Here is an 11521-nt window from a genome sequence, read left to right as displayed (position 1 = left end):
AGATGCATTGACATTTCTGATATAGATAAACGTACTGATTTGTTTCTGTTACATAAATGATTATCCGATAATAAGACGTTCTTTGCGATGCGTCATACCGTCAATCTTCTAATTGTATCAGGGAACAGTTATCTATTGATAAAGCATTAATAGTTTTTAATGTGCAGTATACTTTTACTAAATGTAAACAGGAAACAGGACATCTTCCAGTAAAAGTCTTATTAATCTAAACAAAAAACTTTTATTGGCAAAATTAGTAAATATATTTACTACAGTATACCACTCTAAACTTCTAAAATTTTCAAATTTAACAATTTGTTTCATATATATCATAAACGAATAAAATTTATGCATTTACAAATTTTTATAAAAATTCATAAATTTTCTATACATTGTTTAGAAAGTCTCGATATTGCGTGTGGCCATTTGATACTGTTTACAGTTGAAAAATGTAAACATATTAAGTTCCTTCTAGCAAAATAGAAATATTTTATACATAAAATACCATTAACGGTATGGTTTGGTAAAGTACTTCGTATAAAAATAATACAAAATTGATCAGAGTATAAATTATTTAAATGTTCGAATATTCGAATTCAAGAAAAAAAAAAGAAACAGCAAGTAATCCCCAAGCAATAAGCAGTTAAATGGACTGGTTTTATTGTAACTTATACATATATATAACAACAAACCGTAATAAACAAAAGGTTTTGCGCATGCGTATTACGAAGGATAGAGTATATAGAAGGGCACATCGATTGCAATATCGGTACCTTCTGACTACATTGACCAACAGTAGACTGGACATTGTACAACGAGAATTCGCCTTTAACCAGAATCGATTGGCGCGCCATCTTCGGTATACAAGCAGGCGAGCTAGTGCGCATTAGTGCGTCCGTCGATGTGAGTATAGTTGAGTTTACCTGCCAAACGTGTATCTATGATTGCTCAAGTTTGTATACTTGTGCCATCCTCGTTGTTGTATTTCGTAAATTTTCCTGGAATATTGTGCCTGAACGGAAACACGGAGCATCAGGAGTGTGAATACGAGTGTTCATCGAAGAAGGAGTTATGGGGGACGCAGCGATGAATGTCGCAGCGTCCAGCACGGCTAGTCAGCGTGTCGTTAAAGAAGGCTGGCTTCAAAAACGCGGTACACTTCCCTGACCAGTTTCATAATATTTATGTTTACTATTTCGCTTCGCTTCGAGTAGATCGGCGACACGACCTCGCGATCCAATCTTTCCTCGTTTTCTCGCGCACACTTCAATCCTCGAGTAGTTCCTCGTTCAGCAAAATGTCAAGAATACATTGACATCGCACTATTCAAATACTATGAATGTCCCGATATCTGAATCGTGAGTAAACTATCCGAATAGCGTTCGAATAGTTGAATATTTAAATAGTACCCGAAATGTATCAAATAGCGTTCGAATGGTCGAATTTTCGGAAGGTATTCGAATAGTTGATTACTCGAAATGTATTTAAATAGTGTTTGAATAGTGGAGTATCCTGAAAATACTTAAATAGTATTCGAGTGGTTGAGTATTCGTGTACTCGAATTGGTGAGTATCTGGATAGTACTCAAGTAGTTCAGTATTTGAACTATGTACATGTATTGAAAGAAATAGATAAAAGTTTGAACCTTAATAATAATGTATGATGAGGTATCTTTTGTGGAAATTTTAGAAAATATTAGGTCACTTTTATGATCAACACAAAACTAAACATACCATGTTTATTAATTAGTAATATAATATATTATGGTATTCCATACTTTTGGAGGAGTTCACTTTCTTGCTTAACCTTTGAAGGATTAGACATTTGGCTCATTTATAATTTTCTTGTTTCTAATCATATAATGTTTTGGGAGATTCTTTTTGAGCATTATAATTTGAAGGCTTTGGGCATTCCAGAACTAACAGCAAGTAGTGAGCGTAGCCCACTAGTGGTTTCTCTCAACTGATTTAATAAGATTTTATTTGGATCATCAACTATACATTCTGGAAGTTCTTAATATATTGAAAGAATTCTATTCCATAAAATTTAGACTTCTTTAAATGATAGACTTAAGCTAAATGATCATCTAGGTAAACCCATCTGTGATACAGTCTTATTTTAATTGTAGAAATTTATTTTGATGTGCTATGGAATAGTTGTACATATACTCTCTTATACTTGTTTACATTTGATGAGAGGTTTTCATGGAAGATCAAGTTTTGAGACTGTGCCTCTGAGATACACATAGCCAAGAAATACAAAAACTGTGGATATTAGTGGGAAGAGAGCTAGAGTATCAGACTAATATTACCATACTAAATAGGTCTATTTTTCAATGTAAGCATTCTAATGCTTGTCTTTTAAGGGTTAAATAATTGATTAGTTTTTGATTTAATATATTTATATTTTAATTATGTTTTTGCATTTTTTGACTGTACTATATTGTGCAGCAATTTGAATATACTGGAATAAGACAGAAGAAGTAATCTATGATTACTTATGACCTAATATTCTTCTAGAATACTATTCTATGCTGGCACATTTTTTGTTACAGTTGCATTAGATGTTATCGACTGTTTCTAGATTGAACTGATGGGATTATGCAAATGTTCTTTTTTCTATGTACAGGAGAACACATAAGAAATTGGAGGTCGAGGTATTTTGTTTTGCGGGACGATGGTACACTGGTGGGCTTCAAAGCAAAACCTGATCAACAAATGGCAGCAGCCGCACAGCCTTTAAATAATTTTACGGTTCGAGGATGTCAGATTATGCGTATAGATAAACCTAAGCCTCATACCTTTATGATTAGAGGTTTACAATGGGCATCTGTAATTGAAAGGACCTTTCACGTAGACACAGAACAAGAAAGACAGGATTGGGTAGAAGCAATTAGGTTGGATTTCTTTGTCATTGTATATGTACCATGCAAAACCTGAAGATTTTTAAAATATTATTCTTGCTGATAGTTATGTAGCTGGTAGGCTAGAGAGAGAGCAGCAGCAACATCAGTCACAAATGCAACATTCATCCTCCTCTGAAGATGTTGAAATGGAATCTTCGGGATGTGGTAGGTCAGATTCGAGCGGATCTGTCGGTGTAGTGTCTTCGGATGGCGATGGTGGCAGTATAGATGAACTTTCCGCGAAATTTAGTGTTCAAGGAACTTCAAGTAGTAAAAGTACAGGGAAAAAGAAAGTAGTGAGTAATACGATTATTGTTAAAGTTGAACACGTTTTTGTTTATTACACGATACATTTAATGAGAATAACGATTAATGCTTAACACTAATTCAAACATTATTTTCACATTGATTCTTTGAATGTAATATTTCCATTGCAGACCCTTGAAAATTTTGAATTTTTAAAAGTTTTGGGCAAGGGGACGTTTGGAAAGGTAATTCTTTGTAGAGAAAAAGCAACAGGACACTTATACGCTATAAAGATTTTACGAAAAGAAGTAATTATTCGTAAAGACGAAGTTGCGCACACACTTACCGAAAGTAGAGTATTGCGTACTACTAATCATCCGTTCCTAATTGTATGTACTCTACATATATATATTGCTCTATTCCCGAAAAGGAACAGATTTGATTATAGTTTAACATTTTTTTATTTGCAGTCTTTAAAGTACAGTTTTCAAACAGCTGACAGACTATGTTTTGTAATGGAATACGTGAATGGTGGCGAGTTATTCTTTCATTTACGACGTTCCCGTATATTCGGCGAAGATCGTACACGATTTTATGGGGCTGAAATCATTTCAGCGTTAGGATACCTTCATTCGCAGGGTATCATTTATCGTGATCTCAAATTAGAAAATCTTCTCTTAGACAAAGATGGACATATTAAAATTGCTGACTTTGGACTGTGCAAAGAAGACATAACGTATGGTAAGTATCGAATTAAACACAAATTAAGACGATATTTCCGTTTTTAAAGTCGATTGTGCAAGTCATTTTTCGAGAATTTATTTACAAAGATCTGCAAAATATACAATATTAAAATTTTACATAATTATTTATCTATTCTCTTACTAAAAAAATACAATTTTTCGAAGCGTTTTCTAATTATTATTAATAATACAGTCATTTGAAACAGTTAAATCAAATACAAAATTAAAATAAAAAATTAATATGATATTAACAATATGCAATTTTCAACTTTTTGTTAAAATTGTTTATTTTTCACAACCTTAAAAAAATTCTTGAAAACTAGTGACTGATTAAGTTAACTCATCACTGTGAAGCATCGGAAAATATTGATAACACTTTGAACATACAGGAAGAACGACAAAAACATTCTGTGGCACTCCTGAGTATCTAGCACCAGAAGTGCTCGAAGATAATGATTACGGACGAGCTGTAGACTGGTGGGGAGTCGGCGTTGTTATGTACGAAATGATCTGTGGCCGATTACCTTTTTACAACAAGGACCATGAGAAGCTTTTCACGCTTATTGTAATGGAAGAAGTCAAATTTCCCAGAACGATCAGTAATGAGGCGAAAGATATGCTCGGTGGTAAGTGAAATATAGTAATTCTAAAGAAATAGATGTAAAGATAACTGAAACTTGCCCTGGTGGGGTAGAAGTGCAAATAATTATAATTAAATAGTGTATTATACTGTTCAAATGTTTATGTTTCTTTTACAGGACTACTTATAAAAGATCCTAATAAGCGATTGGGAGGTGGACCCAATGATGCAAAAGAGATTATGGATCATGCATTTTTCTCGTCCATTGATTGGTCCGATCTTGTACAGAAAAAGATTCCGCCTCCGTTCAAACCTCAAGTTACATCCGATACTGACACTCGATATTTTGATAGCGAATTTACAGGTGAAAGTGTCGAACTAACGCCGCCCGATCAAGGTTTCTTGGGCAGTGGGGCTGGTCTGAATTCGATAGCCGAAGAGCAAGAACATTTCCCCCAGTTCTCGTATCAGGAAAGTCACTCGGCAGCAACCTCTTCTATCGTTTCCATTAATCACTGACAGTATCAAGGATTTCCTTTCTTTATATATTGAGATGTGTGGCTAAATGCATGGAAAGGTTAAACAAAGACATTCGATTGTGACGAGTATTCGTGGATTGTCTGCCGATTTGGAAGAATCTTTTTTTTTAAGCAGATCAATCGGAATATCACATTTTTCGCTAGTTTACGATGCTTTTTCGTGCATCTTCGGAAGGTTTTTAAACACATATCTCCAATGGCAGATCAGATTTGTGTGTACGCGTGTGTGTATTTTACACATATTCATTGAAATTGTACATGAAAAATTTGTGTACCATAAGATCCGATTGAGCTAATACTATTTATACCTGCTGAGTAGGTTTGCGACGTATATAACGGGGATACATTTTTGTCTTAAAAAAAAAAAAAAAACAATAGTAAAACAAAAGTTAACTTAAGTTCATCCCCTACGCTGTGTTACGTTGTAAAGAGTAGCACGTTTCTTCTACGCGGAGGAACGATATTTGATAATCATAGCTACAGTCCTTTGTTCAACGAAAGTAACAATACGACACTTTCTAGCTTCATTGTTAACTTGATTATAATAATTTATAAAAGGACAGTTCCTGGTTATTTTTCTTAAATTCATTAGTCGACTGTTAGAGCAGAAGCCAAAATAGCAAATTTATACTTGGCAAGGAGCCAGCCAACGGGCAAGTGGATTGATTATCCATTTTTAATGTAGAAGCATAGAAACTTTAACAGCTTTAATTGCACTACCATGTAAATCTGAGATACAGAGTTTTAGAATCGAGAGAAAGCTTTTTTTTTAATGTACTAGTGCTACCGAAATAGGAAATAGTTTTCCTTGATATGGTTCGCGCTATTCACCATGTATCATCGACAAATAATGATTTACTGTGAGAATCAGATGGAAATATGAAATGCTACCCTAATATTATATTATTAATATTATATGCTACAATGATTATATATACATATATTTATATTTTAACAATTAAAGGATTATATTGTATGTATGCATTATTGATTTCCATCTCATTTGTAATTAGCAAATTTTTTGTAGTTTATTCGTTTCACTGCGAGAGGGGGAATAGGAAGAATTTTTAAAATTAGAATACAAGTTGATTGTTTGAAGTTTACAGGAAACAGTTTTTAATAGAAAAAATAGAAGAAGCTTTTGAAATCGACAAAAGATTGATGGAAGCCGTGGATATGCAAAACAAAGCAGCAATGACGACAAAAAAAATAAACAATAAATCAAAGAAAATTCGAAATTAGTTGGTTCAAGAATTACACATATTAGAAAGCACAGTTGATGCTAAATATATCCTTGAAAATTGAATGCAAGATAGAGCATCGTTAGCGTGTATGCTAAGTAAGATTCGAAATAGTAACAATGCAAATGAAGATTTCCGAACTTAATATAATTTCGTCAAAGGAAAATTGGAGTATCAGAGTTACAGTTTCGTTTATGAAACTGTTTCAAGAATAATTATATGATCTTTTAACTGACAAACAATGTAGCCAACGTAGTTATCAAAAGTATAAAAGTTGCTGGAGTTGTAGAAAAAGAAGTTCAAAATGCAAAAGAAACGATGTGTAATGCAGGGATCTGTAGGTTGTGCAACTGCTATTACAGCAATGAACGCCCAGAGTAGTCATAGCCATGGAATTTTCACATTATGTATACATCAACAGAAAAAGAATAATCGCAATACAGCAACAACAGCAAAGTTCCATTCAGTAGATTTAACTGGATCTGAGCGTAGTAAGAAAACAAGCAAATGGTGAAAGATTCAAGGAAGGTGTCAGTAAAAACATTGAAGATGTAGTTATGCATACGAGAGCAGAGCTAGCTGAACAAACTAGAGAACAAATTCAAGCAGAGATGATGTAAATATTAGAAGATTGCAAAGAACTTGTAGATAGTTTTGATCAAAATCTTGGTACATATACTAAACATTGTACAAAATTAGGGGCTATATATATTTAAATTCTTAATATTCTTGTTTAAAGTTTATATACAACTTTGCTACTTACATGCTACCATTGTCAATCGAAACAAAATGATAACTAAAGGAATAATCCTATATATTGTTTCAATCGCTTTATCATAAATTGTGCTCTATATTTTATTTGTAAGCTGGTCTATACTGTACGCCGGGAAAGTATCGTCCTTTACAAGCCAAACTCGATCCAAAACGGCACCTTCCTTGTCATCGGATACCTGTTACCAGAACATTGTAAACTGAATAATAGCGAACATTCCTTGTGCCTATTTATCCAAACTAACCAATACCTTGTACAAAACGAAGTTTATTTTCATTGTTCCTAGTCATTGATAGGAATATAAAATGAAAATAATATTTTGTATTATTTGAAAATTTCAAAAGTTTTTTGCAAGACTAAGACTCGAGCGACTATCACTAATTATAAGTACTAAAGTTTGTAACTTTATTGTGCGACATTTCGACTATAGTAGTCAGCCCTTATCGATTAAAACTAAACGAATCTTAATAAATACGTTTACATTGTAGATTATGATCAACCCTAAATGAAGTATTTCTTCATGTTCATTTGTTATTATCATCTTCGTTATACCGAGTAGCAATAAATCGTTATGTAACACTAAACTTTAATTACCAATAAGATAATATAAAAAATAGTAATAATTTAGAGTTTACTTTCAAAGTAGTAGATCCGAAATGTAAACTGAAAACGTTAGTCAACTAACAATAATATAAAATTAATTAATTTATATTTCGTCTTTTATGAAAATTTATTATGCTCTAGCACACGTCCGTTAAGCGTCGAAAGATTATCTACTATAGCCGAAACGTTGTATAATAAAGTAGTAAACATTCGTCGTTCTTATAATACAAAATATTATTATTGTTCTAACAAATACCTGTTCAAGGTAAAGATGAGTCCTATTGAACGCCTTCATCCTTGTGTAACCATAATCTGAGCTACGATACGCAGACCAGTCTGGCCTATGCGGGATGAACTTTTCTCTTCCTTCTTTACATCCGGCCGATCCAGTTACTATATGCACGGGTGCCTTATAATTCGTATACGGTTCTTCGTAAGATCCATTTTGTACCTACAATTATTTCCATCGTTTCCTTAGTATTCATTAAATTTATTAAAAATGTTCAAGATTTCGAATTTGTAAAACAATAGAATAATAGAATTACCTTAAAATTGTACATGGGCCACAATCGTTCGTAACTGTGCTCATGAGCCCACAATAATAAATCTACTTTATGCTTAAAAAAGAGATCTTCGAGTCCAAACCAATTTAAAAATGGCAATCCAACTCTAATGAGACTTTGATGATTGGTACAATCATCTGCGTTTGCATTACTACAGTACATTGGTCTGTGACCGAATATTACTATCCATGGTCTTTGCTCCCTGTATCAATTTTAAATAATGCTTATTTAGCTATTTTACAATGATTAATTTTTAAATATTGTATTAGTTTCTATTATATCTTATTAAGAGAAAATGCAAAGTCACCTATTATTAGGACTGTTTGCTTCAGTTAAATCTTTATCCAACCACTCATATTGTTTAACAAGTTGTTTTATACCATAATTCATGAAATAATAAGCTTCTGTCTCTATACCTATGAAGTGAATAGGTCCTACATTAAAGCTATACCATAAACCTTCACTATCACCAGGCATTGTAAAACGAGACCTAAAGAGTGTACAGGAATGAAGAAATTATTGACTAAATAATTGTCAAACTCATATTTAAAGCAATTCTGACCTGTAATTACTAAAATTATATCTTTCTTCGTGGTTACCAGGTACTGTCATATAAGGTAAATAAGCAGCAACTCCTTCTATTTGTTTCATGAATTCGTCACCAACACGTGCATTGTCAGTAGTCATATCATATGCAAAATCTCCAACATGAATTGCTGCGTCGTATAATCCACGCTGTGTCTCTTCCTGTAATCTTGATAAACTTTGAGCATTTTCATTACCCATATCACCAAATACAACAATTTGTGGTGACCAATTTGCTGACTCTATGGGAGCAGTTTTCATATAAAACATGTTTGACCACCCATATTTGCTACCACAATGATAAACTGTTGAGAAAATATACAATGATACAATTTTGATTAAAAATGTTGTTAATGCTTGTATTGGAAAAAATGATATATCCACCAGTTAAATGAAGCATTTTATTTTGTACATGATAGTTTCAATTGTATATCAAATGACTTAGATGAGTTAAAAATGTTCAACAATGGTCAAAATAAAATGCTTAGTTTGACTAAATGATATATAAGATTACATGAAAGCAAGGAATTGTTAAATTTACCATATTTCCTATTTGGTGTTAGATTCTTCAGCCATACTCTATGAATATATTGCTTTCGCTTTTCATCACCACCATCAACAAACAAAGTGGAATGCCCTTTGGCGGTAAGAATTAGTCCTCCTATACCATACTCTACAATAGACTGCTTTGTATCGTTTTTAGTGCTCCATGTTACAACAATATCATGAACATTATCTAAAGATTATAGGATATTTTAGTTTTTCTATTTCCATTCCATTAATTGGACGAATTTTAAATAACGCACAATTAACAACAAACTGATACGTAATCAAAGTTCTAACAATAAATAATTTTTGGCAAACGTTCCTAAAAATGATTTTTACCTCCATAGGCGAGATGCACAGCCTCAGGTTGATAATAAAGGACATCGCACAGAGTGCCTGAAATTGAAGATAAAACGATGAAACCAAGGGCGAGTGAAACCATTTTTATCTTCTTGGATTTCTAGCAACTTTAGTATAGTTAATAATTGCTAGTCACGATGACATCCACTTAATTTGATTGACGACTTCTAAGATAAAATAACTTTTAAACGATTTTTAGATTTTGAGAACTCGGACATCACGCTACAGAAAACTGCGATACATTGCTGCGCGTGGCCAACGAACAAAGGCAATAACAGCGTTTGAACGCAATAGCATATGTACATAGATTACGGTATCGGTTAGGATCATATGTCGAACAATGAGCCAGCTATTATCAAGGAAACTCCTATCAGCTGTATAAACATCATATTATTTATCGCATTGTTTATATATGCAGTTGAAGTTATCGTCCACGAAATATGTATACATATGTACACTCCCAATCTTTTCATAAACTTGTTTATCTCAATACCATTTCAAGCAAAAGTAAAACTCAATTCAGCAATGAAATAAATCTTAGCGAAAACGCACGAAAATGTTTTACACCTTGTAATACGTATCAGCGCCATCTCGAGTGCAACCTGGTGCAACCATAATTGATTGCAGTGAATTGCAGTTTGTTACAAGGACAGAAGTTAATTGAATAACTTGGAGAATTTAAAGAATAAATTAAAGAATGTTTTGTGCATTTTTTTTTCATGATCCAAGGTAACCCAACCCACCATTGAAGTAGAACATGTCTAGCAGAACTTTACGTCGATCGACGAATCGTAGATGTGATCGATTTTCTCCGTACCTTCCGGTGTATTGATCAAAGGCATTTCTAAGTTAAGCCTGCCGATATTAGTCGTGTAAGATGAAAGCTGAAAGGGAATAGAGCGAGAAGAAACGAACAGGCAATTGCAGAGCCTAGCATCCCCCATACTCTATATTGATCACGCGCTCTGACAGTTCTTTCTCCCTCTTTCTCGGAACGATTCCTCGCTCTGGTTTTCTGGCGCACGTGCGCGGACACGTATTTACACACGGAATGCGCCCGTAACGTACACACGCGTTCGTTAGACGCCACTCGAATGCATCAGAATGCATTTTCATTCTTGTCCCGTCTACCCCATTTTAAGGTCGCGATGCTCTTTCTTCTTGTACGCACTAATCAAAGTCACTTATCATTCGGATTTCCTTTTACGATTAGCCATTATTCAAATGAATTTTTATTTAAATAATTATCGAAATAAACAAAATCGTTTGCTGTTATTTGCAAAATCTGAATAAACGATTTAAAATGATGCGATTATAAAATTGCATTGCTTGTTTTTTGTCAATTTTATTTATCATTTGAAATAAAATAATTAATAACTCTGACGCGATTAAGGATTTTAGAATGTAATTAAATACCCATGATTATTGATAATATCATTATACGTAAATTGGTATAAGCATAAATTTTCTAAGGAATAGTGAAGGTGAAAAAGGGTTTAAAAAACATACTTTTTTTTATTTATAATACACTATTGTAAAGTTAGATCGATAAAACCGACCACCGATTAACTACACACATTCAGGGGCGGTGCTAGACCTATTACCAGCTCGATGCCATTCAAGAAGGAGGTAGATCCACAGGATCTAAATATCCATATGTATCCTTTTCTTAAAAATACGTATTCTTCTCAATAAATCAATCAAACATTAACAACAGTGCAAATATCTATTCAAATTATCCTCAGGGGCTGTAGCTATGTTTGATTGTGGCTAGAGTAGTCTAATAAGGATGCATAGTGAATTCAAAGTAATCTAAAGTAACAATTAAACGGATGTAA

General features: G+C 33.2%; 2 protein-coding genes across 3 annotated transcripts; one reads left to right on the top strand and one right to left on the bottom strand.

Moving 5' to 3' along the window:
* Nucleotides 1–868: 868 nt before the first annotated feature.
* Nucleotides 869–5989, top strand: LOC128878253 (RAC serine/threonine-protein kinase). 2 transcript variants are annotated; one of them, XM_054126305.1, is made up of 7 exons: nucleotides 869–1153; nucleotides 2629–2896; nucleotides 2970–3201; nucleotides 3343–3540; nucleotides 3622–3892; nucleotides 4284–4520; nucleotides 4653–5989. In XM_054126305.1, exons 1-7 carry the CDS (start codon nucleotides 1072–1074, stop codon nucleotides 4991–4993), a joined length of 1629 nt encoding a protein of 542 aa, XP_053982280.1. In that variant the 5' UTR covers nucleotides 869–1071; the 3' UTR covers nucleotides 4994–5989. The 2 variants fall into 2 exon arrangements, with proteins under 2 accessions (XP_053982280.1, XP_053982281.1); XM_054126306.1 differs by lacking the exon at nucleotides 869–1153 and adding an exon at nucleotides 1258–1565.
* Nucleotides 5375–10261, bottom strand: LOC128878254 (acid phosphatase type 7). Its single transcript, XM_054126307.1, has 7 exons — nucleotides 9663–10261; nucleotides 9319–9513; nucleotides 8755–9082; nucleotides 8500–8682; nucleotides 8175–8394; nucleotides 7886–8080; nucleotides 5375–7204 (listed from the first exon to the last, which is right to left on the bottom strand). Exons 1-7 carry the CDS (start codon nucleotides 9763–9765, stop codon nucleotides 7103–7105), a joined length of 1326 nt encoding a protein of 441 aa, XP_053982282.1. The 5' UTR covers nucleotides 9766–10261; the 3' UTR covers nucleotides 5375–7102.
* Between the last annotated feature and the right edge of the window lie 1260 nt (nucleotides 10262–11521).

The sequence above is a fragment of the Hylaeus volcanicus genome, chromosome 6 (genome assembly GCF_026283585.1).
Source record: "Hylaeus volcanicus isolate JK05 chromosome 6, UHH_iyHylVolc1.0_haploid, whole genome shotgun sequence".
Lineage (NCBI taxonomy): Eukaryota > Metazoa > Arthropoda > Insecta > Hymenoptera > Colletidae > Hylaeus > Hylaeus volcanicus.
This window is presented reverse-complemented; position numbering and strand designations above follow the sequence as displayed.

Coding starts and splice junctions, on each gene's coding strand:
- LOC128878253 (XM_054126305.1), top strand. CDS start 1,072: ATGGGGGACGCAGCGATGAATGTCGCAGCGTCCAGCACGGCTAGTCAG. Junction 1,154..2,628: donor AGGCTGGCTTCAAAAACGCG/GTACACTTCCCT, acceptor TTCTATGTACAG/GAGAACACATAAGAAATTGG. Junction 3,893..4,283: donor CAAAGAAGACATAACGTATG/GTAAGTATCGAA, acceptor TTGAACATACAG/GAAGAACGACAAAAACATTC.
- LOC128878254 (XM_054126307.1), bottom strand. CDS start 9,765: ATGGTTTCACTCGCCCTTGGTTTCATCGTTTTATCTTCAATTTCAGGC. Junction 9,083..9,318: donor AACACCAAATAGGAAATATG/GTAAATTTAACA, acceptor TTTTCTCAACAG/TTTATCATTGTGGTAGCAAA. Junction 8,395..8,499: donor GCAAACAGTCCTAATAATAG/GTGACTTTGCAT, acceptor AAATTGATACAG/GGAGCAAAGACCATGGATAG.